Raw genomic sequence first — 18,436 nt, 5'->3', positions numbered from 1 at the left:
GTGAGGATCGGGGAGACCCTCCCATGAGGTGCTTGGGTCTTCATTTGCAAAGTGCTGTTCAGAGGCGTCCTTCTTCATTCTTCTTGAGACATTTCAAGTGCTTAGGGCTCCTTTCTGTCACTGCTGGCCCTTCAGTGAGGGGTGGTGGCCCTCTGGGTGCCTTGCTAAGTGAACACGAGATGCCCCACTTTCCCAAGAGCCTCTGGCCGCCTCCCTCAGCCACACGGTGAAGCCCAGGGACCTGGGCTGCCTCTCACAGCCTTCGGGAAACGTGAAAGAGGCTAAGTCACAAGCCGGGTCCTGACCAGTGCCTGTCGCTCCTGCACCTACTGTGTGCTCAGCTTCCCGGGCAGGCCATCCAAGAGGCCAAGTGTGGGCTGAGCTGCCGCCTGGGTTCACATCCCCACCTTGCCACTTCCTGGGCTGGGGGTTCCTGGGACAGATGCCGATCCCCTGGAAGCAGGACTCGGGGTGCAATTTAGAAGAGATGGGCCTGGCGTTCTAGGCCTCTTGTTGGCCTCCATATTGCCAAGGTGCCGCCCGTCTTGCCAGGTGCCACCGCCTCTGAATCGAGCCCGGGTGCCTCCCTGCCCCCCACAATGATTTATGTGGTTTGCCAAGGGCCTTGCCATGGTCCAGCAACGTGCTGAGAACATGGATAATGAAAGCGGATCCCAGGGGCGGTATTGGCCACAGGAAAGCCCAGTTAACTCCCGTGGTTCGAGGGGCCACTTCCACGGACCTCCCCCATGTCCCCCGCCCCCTGGTCTCTCCTTCAGCCCCAGAAACTGGCTCCAAGAGCCACGGCTAGCCCAGAGCCTTGGCCCCCCAACCCTAACTGGGGGGGAGAATGGGCAGGGGACCCTCACCTAGTACAGGGGACCACCCTCACGCCACCCTGCCCTGCACCTGGGAGCAGAGAGTTTCCCTGGTCATGGCGGATGGACTTCTTCCTGGGGGGCTTGATTGGCATCATAGGGCGGGGGCAGGGCAGCCTTGGGGCCTCTGCGTCCGGGCTGAGGCTGCTCTGGGCCCCCAGCCCTGCCCCCGCCTGCATGGGAGCCAGGAGGCTTCAGGGACATGATGATTCAGGCCTGAGCTGTGGGGAGGCGTCGCCACCCAGCACACTGGTGCAGAAGTGTCTGTTCACCCCAAAGACGTCCGTAGCCCCAGATCTGTGTCATCCTACAGAGCTGACAACCCTGTAAATAGGTTTGTGTGCGGCAAGGCTGAGCCGGGCCTCTGTCTGGGCACCAGCCCCTCCAGCAGTGGAGGGGAAGGGTGGTCATCCTCCCTCCTAGCCTCAAGGCTCCCCTGCAGAGCGGGGGGCACCTCCAAGATCTGGTGGGGGGCTGCTGTCACTCTGTCCCCACTATGGGAGCCATCGTGGGCGCTGTGTCCACCCAGATTGACAGAAGGAGAGACAAGGCCGGGGAATAGCTGGGCCTGGTCCCGGACCGTGGACGAGGACCTCCAGGGAGCAAACCAGGGCTCCCAAGGAGACGGCCACCCCCAGCTGCCCCCTTTCCCCCACCTTGCCTGCAGGACAGCAGCCCAGCGGAAGTGTTTATCTGGCTCGAGGCAGCAGCTGCTGGCCTGGAGAGAGCCAAGGAAAGCGGCTGCCCGTGGCAGGGCCCTGCAGCCCTTGATGCCTGCCTGCTCCCCACCTGCCCCGGCCCCAGCGTTGGTCTTGCCTTCAGGAGCCCCCCATTGTGAACAGTGTGGAGGCTGGGGCTGGGACAGTGTCCACACCCCCTCTAGGGAGCAGGTCAGCACAGCCTCTCACCTCTGCTCAGGAGAGCAACAGGTGGGCCTGGGGACAGAGGGGACCAGTGGTGCTCGGCCAGAGGCAGATGGCAGCCTCCCTTCCTGAGGACCTTCCTCGGCAGTCTGGGTCTTGGGAGGCTCAATCACACATGTTTTTTCCAGTCCTCGCATTGTAGGTCCTTTTATTGCCCCATTTTAAGGCTGGGGGGGAGGTGTGTGGCCTGCAGGGACCCAGGGGCTGGCAGGCAATGGAGCTGGCGAGGTCTTAGGCTGCCTGTTTAAACAGGAGCGTCTGTGCACACAGTAGGCACTCACTTTCCCTCGTGGAAGGGGTCACGCTGACCATGGTGTGGGGTCTCTGCACCGTTCTGTCCACGCCCTGCAGTCCCGAGCTCTGTCTTTTGGCAGACGAGAGCCAGACCCAAGTGTCCCCATCCCTCTGCTCCTTTCCGGGGTCCCCGTGCCCATGCATACAAGGACCCCTTGGCAGCATATTCCGACAGCGGGCCCTGCCTGAGTGTGCGCCCCCCATGTTCCCCCACTCCTCGTGGCGCCAAGATGGTGGCCAACATCGGGGCAGGGGCTGCTGGAAAAGTGCTTCCTGCATTTCTAAGTGGGGTGGGGGAGCCCTGAGAACCCAAGGGTCAAGGGTTGGAGACCTTATCACCCAGTGCCACACCTGAGCCTCACGGGGGGCTGTCCAGGCCTGCTCCCACCCCCAGGGGCTGTTGGGCGGGTGGGCTCACCCCGAGGAAGGGGCGCTGGGCGAGGCAGGCCCCTGCACACACTCGCAGCCCTCCGCTGGCAGATCCCGGGACCACGTTACTGAGCATCGTTTCCGGCCAGGCTGCGGCCCACACCTCAGGCTGCCTCGCGGCCACCACAATGTCCCAAAGCGGCAGGTGGCCGCCTGTCCCAGCCAGGGGCAGGGCACCGGCCCTCTGTTGGCCTTGGTGGGTTTGAGGGTGACCGGGGGCAAGCAGGGGGTCCGCTCCCCAAACTAAAGCCAGCCTGTGCCTCCTCTGGGCAGAGAAGCGTCCTGAAGGGTGCCCTCGTGCGTCCAGCCCTCCCTCCGGCCACCCATTCAGCCCAGTGTGCTGTGACGTGTCAGGCGTGGCGAGGCTGCCCTTGGCGGGGGCTGCAGTGGAGGGGTCAGCTGAGCACTGACGGTATTTCGTGGATGCTCTGGGTGTGTGAGCCCTCAGCCCTTCTACTCTGTAGGGGTGGGACCAGCAACGCCTGCGTGGGCCCAGCCCCTTTGCTGGGAAGGGGTGGCCTGATGGTCAACCCCGGCTTCCTGACTGGGTTCTGGGGTGTAGGGCCCAGCAGGGCTCTTGGGGCTCCCCTCTCTGATGAGGCCTCTGAGTTTGGGGAGAGGGAGGAAGTAGCACCCATGGGCTTCTCTGGCTGTTCGGGGGGTCCGGCTTGGCCTCTACAGTGTCTGGGCCCTGCTGGGCTGTTAGTGGGCAGGGGCTGGACTCGGAGGGGAGCCGCTGGACGGCATTTCTCCATGCTGTGGGTGCAGGGAGCCGCCGTGCCTGGGATCTCCGGCGTGGGAGCCAGTGGGCACCTGGCCCTGGGTGCCGGCTGTTCTGCGGTAGGTGCTGCCCGAGGCCCAGCAGGTGCCCGGTCCACCTGCCCTGGCCCAGGTGTGCACCCCGGCCTCTCTCAGGACGTGGGGTTCCACCGCACCCTCCGCAGAGCTGGAGCACCAGCCGCCCGACCCGCAGGCTTCCCCGCTCAGGAGGGCCTCCATGCCTCCACGGTTCACGCGCTATTCCCAGGGTTGGCAGAGGGAGCACAGGGGAGCAGGTAGGGGCTGAGGGGGGCAGCTGGAGGGGGAGCTGCTCCTGTGGTCTTGCTGGGGGGAACTTTGCTGCAAAGGGCAGTGGCCAGCAGTGTGAGAGAGCACTTTGGGGTGCCCTGCCCGTGCCCCCACCTTCACCCCCATATTTATCGAGCAGCTGTGGGTGGAGGCAGGCCTCCTCGTGGGCGGAACTGTGTTTGTGTGTTTAGTGTATTTTTAAAGCGACTTTGCAGCTGTGCCTGCCTCAGTGACATCCTCCGGTAGGCGCAGCACGAGGCGCATTGTGGGGTTATTTTGGGCTTAGCATATCCTGCGTCTGTGAGGAAGGACAGAATTGGGGGCACACCATGATGCAGTTTGGGAAGTGGGGCCCAGAGCAGGGGTGCCTGGGGGCTGTCTCTCCCTGCGGCTGCCCCCATCCTGCTGGGCCCCACTTGTGGGGGTGCTCCGCAGAGACCTGCTGGCTTGAGTGGGATGGCCGAGGACCCGGAAGGGACAGGCTCTGGGCACTTGGGGGGCTCTCTCAGGACAGCAGACAGACAGACGGACAGGGACCGACAAAGGTCCGGGGAGAGTCAGGCACACGTCCATGTGGGGACATCGGGGCACGGGAGCCCCCCACTCACAGCCCTTGGGCATCTGCTGCAGCTGAGGTCACTAAGGGGCCGCAGACAGGTCTGATGCCTCACACTTCACCCCGAACTCCAGCGTCCTGCGTGAGACGCCGTCTCCTGGCTGGTATCCACTTCATGCCCCCAGGACAGGACCAGAATGGGGTGGGGGCTGCCAGGCCCTCTCTCCCAGGAAGTTCCTCAAAAGGGCACGGCCCCTCTCAAGGACACAATGCCCCCTGTCATGCTGCAAGAAAGGCCCACCCCCAAGTCCCGCCGGGCCAGAGAACGGGGTTCCCTTTCACGTCCCTCCTCTGGGGGCCCTCCTGCCTCACCCCAGCACCCACCCCTGCACGATCCTGGGGCGTCACAGTGTAGGGCACGCAGCTCCGCAGGTGACTGACCTTGTGTTCTCTGCCACGTGCTCTCTTGTCTCATTAAAAAGACCGAAATTGCCCCCTTGCACTCAGCTGTGCCTTAAAAAGCCCTGGGCGGTGACCCAGCTGTCACCAATGGGTGCTGCTCCTGGAGACAAATGAGATCACGGGGTGGCTCGACCTCCTCCAAACCCCCAGGCCAGGTGGGGACCCAGGCGGCCCCCAGCAGATGGCCTCCCTCGGTGCCCAGCCTGCGTTAGTGACCGTCCCCCGGCCCCTGCAGGGTGGGAGGGAAGGTGCTCCGTGGTGGGGACCGGGGCTTGACGCGTCCCCGCAGGTGGCCCTTCCCTGCCTGGCCGCAGTTCTCCTTCTGAACCTGGGGAGCTGGGCCTTCTTCTGACCTTGGTTTGTCCAGGGCACTTGGTGGGAGGAGTGAGCGGGTCCTGCTCCCCCAGCAGGACCCCCAAGCCCGCAGAGGACCAGCCTTCAGCTGGGGTAGGACCCCTTCCCCACAGGCGGGGTGGGGTGGGGGCTGGGTGGGCAGTTCCGGTCCTGCCTGTGGTGGGGGGCTGCGCCCTCTGCCCTTTGCCTGAACATCCCCAGTGACTCACCAACCAGACAGGCTACCATTTTTCCTTCTTTTTTTTTTAAAGATTTTTATTGGGGAATTGGGGGAAGGGGAACAGTATTGGGGAATTGGGGGAAGGGGAACAGACAAGCTGCTGTCCTTTTGTTCTTCAGTCTAGTTGTGGAGGACGTTGCTTCACTGGCCCAAGTTGGCACCATCATTGTGCTCTTCCCGGGCGAGGCAGATCAGTCGCCGGCTTCTGGACGGCTGCTCACGCTGGCTGCTGGCCACACACGGTAGCCCATGGCAACCCACCTGCTGTCGCTGGCTCACAGCAGTCCAGCTCCAGGTCAAGGTCAAGGTGTTGTTCAGCATCTTAGCTGTAGAGGGCAGTGTCACTGGCCCTCATATGTGGGATCTGAACCGGGGCCCTCTGGCATCCCAAGCCAGTTCTTAACCAACGCGCCACTCGGCCGGCCCACCATTTTTCCTTCTTTTCTTTTTTTTGCCCTAAAGAAAAAAGTAAACATTTGCCTATCTACACTTGATGGTTACTGGGACTCATGCAGTCCACAGGTGGCAACGGGGGGTGGGGTGGGGGGGCAGAGGCCAAGGGCATGGTGCCCGGGGCTCCCACACTGTCCATTCTGGGCTTGACTCACCCCGGGCTGTGGGTGAGTGTCTGTCTCAGAGACGTGTGTGGCAGTCACCGAGTATGACCTGTCACCACCCCAGGTCCATCGTCCACGGGAGCCCTGAAAGCACAGGGAAGATGACTGGCAGGGTCAGGGCCCCTGGGAGAGCTGAGCAGAGGGCTCTGGGAACAAGGTGCCCAGCACTGACTGCCTTGTGGGCAGTGCCCGCTGCCCACTGTGCTGAATCAGGGTGGCTGGAGGGGCCTCCCCTCTGCCTCTGCCTGGCCCTGAAGACTTCCGGCCTGGTGTCTGGGCACCCTGGTCAAGTAGTATCTCGGGGTCTCTTTCTGGTCTCGAAGGAGAACGTGTCTCCCAGGTGCCCCAGCCCTGAGCTGATGTTCAGGCCCCCGACCTCCCCGAGATACTGCCTCCCACCTGCCAGTTGCCCAGGGCATGGCCCAAGTCTTAAAAGGAGCAGAACCTGGGTCTGACTCTGTGTCTGGAGGTGAGGGACAGTCCCCCTGAGTCAGGAACTGGCTGAGACCTCGCGGCCAGACCTTGTGTGCTCGAAAGGCGGCTCACTCTGGCTTCTCTTGGCTGGTCAGCAGCCAAATCTCTCAGGGAAGGTGGCTTAGGTGGGGGTGTCCTCAGGCCAGTGCCCCTGCCCCCCGCTGGCCCTCCCTGCTGCCTAAATCTCATCCAGGGCGCCACTCAGTAAGCATTTAACAAGAGCAAGCTGTGTGCCCGGTGGGGCTCTGGGGCAGCAGTGGGCGGCACAGCCCTGCCCCCAGGGGGCCCCCAGCCCAGACCCACACCCCACAGACCCGTCTCCATGTGGACAGTCTCGAGGCTGAGTTTAATGGCTCTTGTGTTCTCCATTCTCGCTGGCTTTTAATATCTGCACTTACACACCATCCTTCCTCTGGCACAAAAGGTGATTAAATCCGGGGACGTCCCCGTGTGCGGTGGTGTGCCGCTGTCTCCTGGCACTGCACTGAGGCTCCTTTCCCAGGGCCGGGCCCGCATTCGGGTTATTTGCCGGGGTTCCATGGCATCTGGAGGGTCTAGGCTGCTTGCTGAACCCCTGCCCCTTTCTATAAAGAGCCAGCTCTGAAGCCCCCGCCTGGGCGCCTCGCCCTGCCTGGAGGGGGACAGTTTTGGAACCTTGCCGGTACCAGTCGGTTAGAGCAGCTTCCTCCACACTCCAGACACCCCAGTGGGGCTAAACCATGGCTATGCTGTCCGTGGCCCTACCAGGGCGGCCTGGCCTGCCCCCATGCGAGACATCGTGACAAATTCTACACTAATGACGAGCCCTGTCTGACCTATTTATTCAGTTTTGTTGTTGGAGACGCATGTGCTACCACCCGGGGTTTTTAAATGGTTTCCGTTTTCAATGAACATTAAGTGAGTGGTGTCTGAGTGTAGTGATGGAGTCAACTTAGGAATAGTTTTTTACACAAAATTGCATCGTCATGGGAGACCAGGGCAGGCAGGGCTTAGAGGACGGTGTCAGGCAAGTGCCCTGTGACAGGGCCGTCCGCCGTCCGTCGTCGCTGGCGCAGTGGGAGGGGTGGGTGCTGGTGGCCAGGGAGGGTCCAGCCGGCAACCCTCCCCCGCTCTCCTCCGGCTCCTTCCTGTTCCGAGCGTGTGCCCAGTGGCCCCCAGCTGGCACGCCCAGCTCCTGCCCAGACCCCTTCACGCCCTCAATCCCTTACCTCTTTCTCTGTGCCCAGCGAGAGACCCCCCTGCCCCCAGACGTCCTGCTCTCCAGTGTGGTGGCCTGGTCTTTCCTGGGCTTTGCAAAGGCTGTGACGCCCCTGGACCCCCTCCTCTGCCTGCCTCTACCCAGGGGCTGGGACCACGGCTGCTCCTCCGATGCCCGCAGACCAGAGGCTCCCTGAGACCAGGGCTGCTCTGATTTGCACATTCCTCCCTCTGCAGCCCATGTCCAAGTCCAGCACTCTGACACAGCAGGTGCTTAATAAACGTGAGCTGGCATCTGGGGTTGCCAAACAGGCTAGAGGGAAAAAGGCAAGGAATGATGGCTCGGGCCACATACAGGTGGCCGGACATGGCCCTGGGGTGGGGGCTGTGTGGCCGGCCCGAGTGGGCCCCTCCGGCTCTAGACCAGGTCCATAGAGGCAGGGGCTGGTTTGCATACATTTGCAAGCACATGCCTCTGATTTCAAGGATTTCTGTATCTTTAATCAGTGCAAGTGGCCCAGTGGCTTCCATCCTTGTGTCAGGTGTCACAGCACACATAGCAGGGGACATCCAGCTCCTGGGGGCCGGCCCGGCCTGCTGTGAGGCTCAGGCTGTGGGAAGGGGCGGGACCAGGTCAGGGGCAGCTGTCAACAGACCTTGCCGGGGTCACTGGGGGAGGGTGTCCCTGGGTGGGCCGGGCTGATGGCTGTCTTCTGCGTTTGCCCTGGAATCCTCTGCCTGTCTTGGTGCCAGGATGGCTGTGGATCTGCCCGGCTGCTGCCCGCAGGCGCAGAATCTAGGTCAAGCTGGTGCAGGGCAGCAGGGTTGGCAGTGGGGGCAGTGCCTGCTCCTGCGAGCTCCGTGCAGTGGGGTCTCTGCAGCCCCCAGGAGCTCAGCCTGGCCCCTCTGGCCTGAGCAGGGGCTTCAGGGCTGTGCTGTGGGGAGTGGTGGGTGGACGGGCACTGTGGCTGAAGGTGCCGCTGGCTGGGGTGAGTGTGGTCTGTCCCTGTGAGGACCTGGCCCTTGTGAGCCTGGGGGCTTGGACATGCGGGTGTAGCTGCAACCATTCAGGCAGAGCCTTCCAGAAGCTCCCCATCTCCCTGGCTATGTGTCCTCCGCTCCCTCCCAGCCCACCCCGTCATTGCCCCGTCGCCCCATTCACCCAGCCGCCTCCCAGGGGGCCGTCTGCGGCCCCAGGTTTCCGTTGGATTCCATTTTTCTCTGGGGTTGGAGCTGGTCACCATGGGCAGGGCCTCAGCTCCCTTCAGAATGCTACAGGACGACGACCATCACGACCATCCAGCCAGTGGGAATCCACCTCCCCTGCTGCCCCCAACTCCACGGATCCCAAATCCAACCATTCTTTGTTGTTGTGCTATCTTTATTCTGCTCATCTGCCTGGGAATTTAGCTGTGCTCCTTTCGAAGCTGCCTGCTGGCTCCGCCGGGCATGGGGGGACCAGGAGGCAGGTTCCTGCCCTTGTCTGGGGCTGGCATGGGGGGTGCTGAGGGCCTTCTGGACAGGTGGGAATGCCAGGCCCGGAGCTGCAGTGCCTCCCACCCGGGGTCTCGTGTTTGGGTTCCCTCGGCCATTTGCCTAGCACCCTCTGCTTCTGTCCAGTTTCTGCTTAGGTCCCACTTTCTCCGGCCCTTCTTCCCAGATGCCCCCTCTCTGGAGCTTGGCCTGCATTGGCCACACCGTTTGTGGTGGGACCTCACTGCTACCCTACAGTCCACCCAGCCCTGCTCCATCTCCCCATCATCGCCTGTGGCCAGAGCAGCTGTGGTCACTCTGGGGCATCTGTGGTCAGGCCGGCTCTCCTTGGTCCATCCCTCTCCCTGGCTAGGCCGTTTGCTCTGCTGGGACCTCAGCTCCAGGACCGAGGGTGGCTGCACATGGGGCTCTGGGCCTGGGGTATGTCCTCTGCCTGGCCCCCACGTGCCACTTGCCTCTCTGTTTCCAGCTGCTTCCAGAGGCAGAAGGTCGCTCAGCCCCCACTGGCATGTTGAGTGAGTGTAGGGCTGGGTCCGGCCGCCCACGAGGACCTGCAGAGCGGCTTCATTTCTTACCAGAAGCCATGACATTACAGGACTCTTGCACCAGGCAAGAAAGCAACACTAAACGGGCTCCGATGTTGGATAATTAATAAAAGTCCCAGGCACCTCTGCCGAGCCCAAGTGGAGAGGCTGTCAATACCGTCTTGTCACCTGAGGGGCTGCCTTTCCATTAAACACATGTCCAACACTTTTAAGAGGTGATCAAGACGTGCTGTGCACTGGCCGAGGGGACCGTGGTGCTCACATGGGAAGGCAGGAGGGGTCAGTGTGACCGTGGGCGGCCCACCTGGAGGGGGAGCTGCGTGTTTGTGGCCTGGGGTCAGGGTCTGGGTCCTGGTCTTGGCTCTGCCTGGCCATGAACCCTGGGCAAGACCCCTCTGCCTCAGTTTCCCTATCTGAAAAGCAAAGCAGTTAGACCCAGTGGCCTCTGGGGGTCCCATCTCTAGCACCCGCCCTGGGGTAACTGGGCTGTAAGCCGTCTAAGCTTTCCCTGCAGGGCTGCAGAGGGCAGGCGCCGTGTCATATTGTTTCAAGTAAATCATGTAGCTGCGCGTGGAAAGCAGGCTTTAGGGCCTGGCAGGCACTGGCGGGCGGTGACATCAGGGGCCCACGCTCTGCCCCCTGAGACCCTTGGCAGCCCCTGTTCTCTCGGGACCTCAGTCCAGTCTGTCAAGCAGCTGAGGCAGAACCAGACAGAGGTGCTGTAGGGTCTGGGGTGCTCGGGGCAGTGCCTGGTTTGGTGCCAGCGTGAGGGACAGGACCCTCAGGGTCAGTGCTGGGTGGGGAAGCTCATCATGGTGAAGGTGGAGGGGGGGCTCGGAGGGCCCTGCTGTGGCCGCGGTTGGTGGGAGCAGGCAACGCGTGCCTGCCTGCCGTGCGGAGCTGGTCCGTGTGCAGTGTTCCCACTGCACAGGCGAGGAAACTGAGGCATGGAGGGTGACGAGTTTTGCCCACTTACAGGCCTGGCTAGGAACCCAGGGCTCTGGGCCCGAGGTGTAGGCTGGTCCCACGTCTTAGGGCACAGTCTCCTCTGGCCTTCTGGCAATACCTGGGAAGTGAAGGATAGACCCAGCCGGAGCTCAGGGCCTGATGCAGCTGCAGGCTGGCTCTGCCTAGAACAGGGTTTTAGACCTGGAGTTGGGGACTCAGTTTCAGGAGTGGGGGTGGCAGGAAGGACAGCTCTGGACTCCATCCCCCTCAGGCACCCTCTGCCCGGCCCTGGGTATCCAGGCCTAAGCTTGGTCTGCAGGAGTGGGACACCTCTGCCTTGTAACCCCAGGCCACCTGCCTGCCTCGGCCCACCTGCCCAAGGCAGGAAATGCGTCTGGTCAGCGCAGGAATGCAGGCACTTGGGACCCCAGCAAGGGAGAGAGGTGGCCGGTGTGCCTGGCCAGAGGAGCAGGGCCTGGGAGGGCAGAATTGGGGCGCCAGGGCATGAGGCACCCCCACCCACCCCCTGCCAGGGTCTCGCTCAGGCAGGGGCCTCGCTGCCTCCCTGTCACCTGACAGCATCTGTTTATTAATCCTCCTCTTCAAATACAGAAGAATTGAACTCCTGGGGCCCAGCACAGACGTGCATCTCCACCCACCGCCAGCCCCAGCCTGCCAGGCCAAAAGCTCTCAAATACAGAATTTTGCTTAAATGCCCAGAAAGGAGATTTAGGAGATCAGAATCAAGCAAATTAACATGTGCGGCAGGCAGCTTTTAATCACCGCCTCTAATCGCAGGCTGCATAACGGAAATCATCTCACTGGGCTTCAGCGGCGGCCGGGGCTGGTGACACCCATGGATTATTCATCAGAACCTGCACTTGAGTTTCAGGGCTTCTCCGCAGGGCTGTGCTCAGGGCCTCTGCGGCGCTGCAGGACACTAGGCTGGGCCCCCACGCCCCTCTTCATCATCCTCACTCTCTGGGGTCTGTCTGGTTTCACCGCACATCTTCTCCCCCTTTTCTCCCTGCCTCAGTTTCTCCTCTCCTGAGACTTTGGGGCTGCTGGCCGTTTCCCAGAGGGGACGGCCCAAGGGGACTTACAGGTGAGGGTGTGGACTGCCCCCCCCCCGCCGCCTTGGCTCCCCGACCTCTGGCCACACTTTTACACTTAATGGAAGACCCTCTCAGCCTTCCCGCTCAGCTGTAGCGCCCCTTGGGCTGCAGCCAGCAGGAAGGCCAGTCAGACCAGGTGCCCCCCTTTCTGCCACTCTGCCAGCCCCATGGACACAGGCCTGGGGACCCTGGGTGTGCTGAGCAAATATGTGAGCAGTGTCCACATGAGAATCGCAGTGCCAGCTCACAAGGGCAGGTCCCCAGGGCCCAGATGGTGCTCCGCGAGTGGCAGCAAAGGGAGGGTGGCTGTGCCTTTAGGAGAGCTGGGCAGTGGGCCCTGGGCATTCCCGGGCGTGCGGGATGCCGGGGTGGTGGTGACAGCTGATGTGGCTTCCCTCCCTCTCCATACCTGGGGGCTTCACCTGGCAGGTGGTGTTCACACCTTGGGGTGACATGCCTGCCTGCCGGTCTCAAACTCAGACTCTTCTGTCCCCACAAACCTCCCCAGGCCACCCTCTGGGCTGTGGGCAGAAGTGGCAGCTTTCAAAACAGTGCCCGAGGGTGGAGGTCCTTTTCTTTGATCTGGGAAACGTTACTTCCCTCAGAAGCAGAAGCAGCAGGTCAAACCAGTACTGCACCCCGCCCCCCACGCCCAAGCGCGGCTGGGAACTCGCATTGGGGGGTCCGTGTGCTACTCAGCACACGGACCCCCCCAACTTTGCTCCCTGTTGGGCCAGGCAGTGAGCTGAGGCAAGGGGCGCTAGTCCTGCACCCCAACAGCCCTCACCCCCCAGGCACCACCGGCTGTGCAGCACTCTCACAAAAGGACCGTGGGGGGAGGGGGATGCTGGGGGACCCCGTCGTGACGCCCTGGGCACAGACCTCTGACTAGGGCAGCTAGTGGACCGTCACCACAGTCTGGACGTGCTGGGGCTTCTTGGGAGCCCCTCCCGGGGTGGGGTGGCTTGTCTTGGATCCAGCTCATGGGTCCTGAGGGGAGGCTGCCAGATGGGGGACATTCACCTGGGTGGGGGGTTGTGCAGCTGGCAGGAGGGCAGGAGGGCGGGGTTGCCGCTGGAGCCCCTGCGGGACTTGCAGCAGAGCACCGCCCCCCCACACCACACTCCCGGTGGCCTCTGAGCTCCCACCCCCTTCCCCGCCTCTCCCAGTGGGCTGGGAAGGGTTAAGGCGGGCGGGGCTCCCGCGGGAGGGGCGGTCCCAGCGGCCTCGCGGGCAGTGCCTTTGATGTTGATCAGGCATGGGCACCGCGCACGCTGGGCGCCCTGGCTGGGCTCTGGCACAGGGACTCGCAGGGCCAGCCTGCGGCCGTGGCCCCTCCGACAGCACCGGTAGCGGCAGGGGTGGAGCCTGCGGGCCATGGAAGAGGCCGGGGAACCTGGTGGGCTCAGCCGGGACCAAGGTAAGGGTGGGCAGGCGGGCCTGGAGAAAGGGGGCTGTGACCACTCTTGCAGGGAGCCCACGGCAGTGCTCAGCTGCCTATCAGTGACCCACAGACCCCACACGGGCAGTGCTTGACCCCCTCCCCCAGGGGTCTCTGGGAGAACCCCATTCCTCCCTGTCCCCTGAATCATCCCCTGTACTGGCTTCTCCCTGAGGAGGGTAGAGACAATCCTGATGGGCGGCAGGAGGTAGTGCCCCCAAGCCTAGCTGACACTCTCCTGACCCCCAGTCCGCCCCCAGCAGACGCCAGCCTCAAGGGGATTAGGTCTGGGGTGTCCTGGCCTGGTCGGACCTAGGGCAAGTGGGGGTGTGTGGCTGTGCCTCGGTCAGCACCGTGGACAGGGCAGTCGCCTTTCCCAGAGGGGCCGGTCGGTGTTTGCTGAGCCCTCGAGGTTCTGGCCCAGCTCCCAGGAGGGAGATTTCTTGCTCAGATCTGTCACGCTGTCCTGACCTGAGGGCCTGGGCACCGTCCTGGACAGAGCACAGATCGGCACGGGTGGCAGGAGCTCTCTGAGGCTGCCCAGGGCTGCCCAGCACCAAGGAACTTGGGCACAAGCAGGGGCCGGGTGCGTCAACGCTGGTCCTGCAGGGACCAGATGGCTGGAGGTTCCCAAGGCCGGGTCTCCGTCCGCCCCCAGGGCAGCACCTGCTCTGGGCCAGGGCTGGGGAGGGTCAGCGAGAGAAGGAGCCGGCGTCGCAGGAGCGATGGGCCGGACAGCAGAGCTTCCCGTCGGGGGCTGGGGTGCAAGGAGCGTAGGAGCTTGCCTCCTGGTGACGTGTCTGGACCCTGGCTGTCCTGCACCCGGTTTCTTCTGCCCTCTGGTTGACGTGGACACAGGCGAGGGGCCGGGAGCCTTGGCGAGCACGTTCAGGGAGCAGGGGTGTCACTGCTGAGCAGACAGGTGGTGGTCCTGGCAGTGCTGCTGACAAACTGTGTGACCTCAAGCAGGGCACCAACCCGCTCTGAGCCTCTTATGAAAGGGGGACAGCACGGGGCGCCTTCACAGGGTGGCTGTGAGCATTCAAAGTGAGTGCGCCTGGCCCATGCGGCTGGCCCTCCCGCCTGTCCCCTCCCGAGTTGCCCTTCATGAATGGAGGACAGTGTGGCAGGTGTGCAGGGGCTGGTGGTGCAGACACTCTGGCTTGGCTGTGTGTTCCTGCCACCCCCAAGGGCACCAACTCCCGGTGCACAGCCTCCACCGCTGTTGGGGACTGGGCTCCCGTGGGCGGGTGGCCCCTGGGCAGGGCCTGTCTGGCCGACTTGCAGGGAGCTCTGTGGAGTCAACAGCCTCAGGCTGGCCCAGACCTCGCAGGGACCGGCTGCTGCCATGTGGCCCCGAGGGCCCTGGGTCCGGGGAGACCTGACACACCCAGGATCTGCAGCCACTAAGGGAAGAGTCCTGGTTTTGGGAGGGGAGTGGGGTGGCAGCGGCAGGGCAGCTACGAGCTCACCTTTGGTCCCCCATGCTCTGAGCAGAGGGCATGGTGGGCATGGAGTGGGGAGACGTGTAGGATGTCTCTTATCAGCTGGGAGGAGCATGCGGGCGCCCCCCTCCCAGGGAGAGAACAGTCTCAGATGTGCAGCTGAGGACAGAGCAGATGGCTGGAGTTTTGGGTCCGGCCCTCCATCTGCACAGCTAATGAGCTGATGACGAAGGTCCGGCTGTTTCTGGCACCTTTCGCCTGACAAGCCGGTGGACAGGCGCCTGCTCGGAAGTGCCCCTCTCCTGGGACAGGGGCGTGTGTGACAGGGGAGGCACAGGCTGTGTCTGGTACCAGCTGCTCCACAGTCCCGGTTCACCAGGGCTGTCGGGGGAGGGGCTTGGAGGAGGGGCTGAGTAATCGGAAATGCTGTTTCTTCCGGGGACTTTGTTTCCAGAGCGTGTGGGGCCAGCTTTCGTGTGGGGCCAGCTTTCGTGTGGGGCCAGCTTTCCCTATGGAAAAGGACCATGGGCTTGGACCCCCCAGTGGAGCAGTGGGCATCTCCCAAGACTGGAGGTTTTCTCTGTTCCTGGGGACCTGGGGGCAGGAAGTCACCCACCTGGGTAGCACCCGCACGGGTCCTCCACCAACCAGGGGCATTGTGCCCTGGAAGACCCCAGGATGGGGTCTGCCATGCTGGACGGTTGGCCAAAGGGAGAAGTAAGCTGCGCTGACAGTCCCCCTGTCCGAGCAGCCCTCAGTGCCAAGGACGCCTCGAGCTCTGTGTGCCGAGGGCGGGGGACCCAGGTGGGGTGCTTGAGGAAGGCTCCGTCAGCAGGCACGTGCTTAGGAACCACGATGGGGTCCCCGGCTCAGAGATAGCAGGTCACACTGTCCTGGGGTTCCCCTCGGCCTGCTCAGATCAGGGACCTGCAGACACCTGTGGCTCTGGTGGCCTTTGTCCACGTCGGCTGGCCCCGTCAGCTGAGCTGGCTTTCAGGCCCCTGTGGTGGGGCTGACCACTGTCTGGGGTGCGGGCCACTCCTCCTGAGCTCCCTGCCGGTCAGCAGTGGGCGTGAGGGGGGACAGCACAGAGGGGGTTGGGGTGAGACCTAGCGAGGGCCCACCTTGGGGCAGGAGGCGGGACAGGCAGCTGGCCCAGCCCCCAGGCAGGGGAGCGAGGTGGGGGTCCTGCCTTACGTGCGGGAACTTTAGGAAGTCAGACTTGGAGGCCTGGGTGTTTCTGGACCGTCCTCTCCGTGCCGAGGCCCTGGGGCTCTCGGGGCAGCTGCCTGCAAGGGGTGGCCGCCCGGTGGCCGGGGACAGACACTGGCTCAGGCTTCTTCTGTTTCCTGTCTCCTCTGTGGCTCTGTGCCCATTCTGCCCGCTCTGCCTGGCGGCTGTCCATCTGTCCAGCCATCCAGCCCCATCAGCTGCTGTCCAGCCTCCCCCACTGGCCGGGCGGGTGTACGCTGGGGGCAGGGCCAGCTCCGCCAAAGCCACAAGGACCCCTCCCTGGGAGCTGCAGCCCCGTTTCCCTCACCCCGTGGGAGCTTCCTCTCTTCCCAACAGGCAGGCTGAGCTCCATCTGGTGACTTTTCAGGAAAGTGCCCCCACCCCCAGCCGCCACTGCCAGCCTCTCTCCGTCTCTAGCCGCTCCCTGGGGGCTCCCTGGGGCCTGTCCCCTCATTGGCTGGGCATCTCCCTCCAGGGAGCTGTGGCCAAGGTGGGAGCATGATGGCCCTCCCAGAAGCCCCATCCTCTGTCCCGCGAGCAGGGAAGTGAGCGCTGGAGCCCTGGCAGGAACCCCCGGAACACGCGATCCGGGGCACCTGTGAGGGCAGGAGGCTGTGGACGGCTATTAATAGAGCCCTGTCCCTCAGGACTGTCGGATGTGATTAATGCCGCCACTGTAGCTGAGGTGGAGACGGCAGGGCGAGGGGCCGGGGAGAGCTGCCCCAGGAGGGACTCACTGAGGCCAGGTTCAGGGAGGCCCCGGGCTCTGCTGGGCAGGCAGAGGAAGGCCAGGTGTTGGGACCCCGCTGTGCTGAAGATCGGTGGCGCTCAGCAGGCTTGGTGACAATATGGGAGCCCACTGCATTGGAGGGGGCTTCTCCAGGGGGAGGGCCCTGGGCACCGGACACCACCAGCCTCAGAGAACGTCCTGTGCACTCATGCCACTGCCGCAGGAGCTGGGGCCACTGTGCCCATCACTCCCTGCTGGGTGATGGGACAGAAAGGTCCCTGTGGCCCTCCCTTGGGCCCGATCTTGGTAGGAGCGAGTTCCACCAGCTAGGAGTGCGCCAGGCTGCTGCTGTCCTTGCCCAGAGCACGAGTGCCCAGGGACCTCGTGGGAAGGGGGAAGGTGCAGGCCCAGGCCTGGGGCTAGTTTGGTGGCATGGGGGACAGAGCGTGGCTGGCCACCAGAGCCTGTTCCCACCCTCTGGCACGCTCGACGTCCCTGGCTCCCTGGGGTCTAGTGCACAGGCTAGGAGCAGCCTACGGGCAGAACAAAGCCTGGCGGCCGGCCGCAGGCGCCGCTGGTGTCCTGATGCCCAGCTGGGCCAGGTGGGGCCGGGCCCCCTGCCCACAGAACTCTCATCTCTGCCGTGGTGAGCCCGAGCCTCCTGGCCCACGGAGAGGGCTCTGCAGGAGGAAAAGGCCACATCCCCGCCTCCCACTCCCGGCCCCCAGCCCTCCCCCAGGCTGGCCTGGGGCCAGCCAAGGCCTTGCCGACTCTGCGAAGCGACTCCCCAGGCTCCACTGCCCTGGTGTGGACCCCTCAGCCCAGCCCTGGCTCCTGTGCCCCCCCAGGTACTGGGCACAGCCACCCTGGGGTCCTGTGGGAAGGGTGGGAGGAGCCGACTCACACTCTCTGATAAAATAAAAATAGTTGGGAGGAGGCACCCAGACGTGCGGGGGGAGGGGGCGAGCTGCTTCTCAGACGTTTAAATAATCTTGGCCATCTGTGTGTGGGCCTGTCCCTCCCCGCTGTGAGGCTCTGGCCAAGGACCGGCCAGTCCCCCGTGCTGCTGGAGCAGGCGGCCCCTTCTCCCTCTCCTCCACCCAGCAGTGTGAGCACCTACTGTGTGCTGAGCTGGGCCCACAGCCGAGAGCTCGGGCTGCTGCCAGGGACCCCGGGGTGGGGGTGGGGGGCTGTGGGAGGGAGCCTTGGCCCATGTGTCCCGCTGTTGCTGAACATAATAAGCCAAGTGGACAAAGGAAGCGCCTGCTAACGGGCCTTCAGGAAGGCAGAGAAGTCTGGAGGAGGAAGGGGCTGGAGGTGATTGAGCAGGGCTTGCTGGGGGTGGGGGGAGTCCAGGGAGGTGGGGGTGCCCCCTGCCCAGCCCCCAGGCATGTCTGCTCAATGACGGGGCGAGTGAATCAGGGTGTGTGCCTGTGCTGCACCCACTGTGGGTGGGGGGCTGCATCTCAAGGTTCTGCCCGCGTGTGTGCGGGCTCTCGCCGGGAAGCCCGTGGGTGTACTTTGTGGGTTTCTTTGGAAGATTAGATTGATTTTCCAGCCTTCCCCGGGGGAGAGGCGGAGATGCTGACTGCCGCTGGCCTCTTGTCGCCTACTGTGTTAGGACAAGATCGATCTCTTCTATAAAAACAAAATTAAACCAGTGCTCCCAGCTCCTGACAGTGAACGCTCTTCCTCCCAGGAGCAGCGGCCACCCGTGTCCTGAGTCCGCCACTGTCCTCTGCAGGGTTTGGGGAAGAAAGGAGCAGGGGCCTGGGGGCGCCTTCTGGCAGATGGGGGAACTGAGGCTGGGAGACAGGTGAGGACGGCCCCGGGACTTCTCTTACCGGCTGCTGAGGCCAGGCTCTCAGGTCAGCAGTTCAGCCCCGGTGCAGGGGCGGAGCTGGGAGGGTCATGGACACCCCTCCTCTGGGGTGTCAGTGTGGGGTCCCTGAGGTCCGCGGGCCCTCCCTGTGCCCTCCCCCCACCTCCCTTGGTGGGTGTCTGCGCTGAGCA

At 63.7% G+C, this 18,436-nt stretch overlaps 1 protein-coding gene across 4 annotated transcripts in view; it reads left to right on the top strand.

The window, feature by feature from the left end:
• Nucleotides 1-18,436, top strand: part of PLCH2 (phospholipase C eta 2) — a 64,928-nt gene that overhangs the window by 15,728 nt on the left and 30,764 nt on the right. The window contains exon 1 of one of the 4 annotated variants that reach the window (XM_019658588.1): nt 12,810-12,994. The exons of the other annotated variants lie outside the window; for them this stretch is intronic. Coding sequence (XP_019514133.1) covers nt 12,952-12,994 — 43 coding nt within the window. The 5' untranslated portion in view covers nt 12,810-12,951. Of the gene's footprint in view, nt 1-12,809; nt 12,995-18,436 lie in introns of those variants that run through there. 4 annotated transcript variants of the gene reach the window in all.

The sequence above is a fragment of the Hipposideros armiger genome, unplaced genomic scaffold (genome assembly GCF_001890085.2).
Source record: "Hipposideros armiger isolate ML-2016 unplaced genomic scaffold, ASM189008v1 scaffold_284, whole genome shotgun sequence".
Lineage (NCBI taxonomy): Eukaryota > Metazoa > Chordata > Mammalia > Chiroptera > Hipposideridae > Hipposideros > Hipposideros armiger.
The sequence above is the reverse complement of the archived record's forward strand: the minus strand, read 5'-3'. Positions and strand labels throughout refer to the sequence as shown.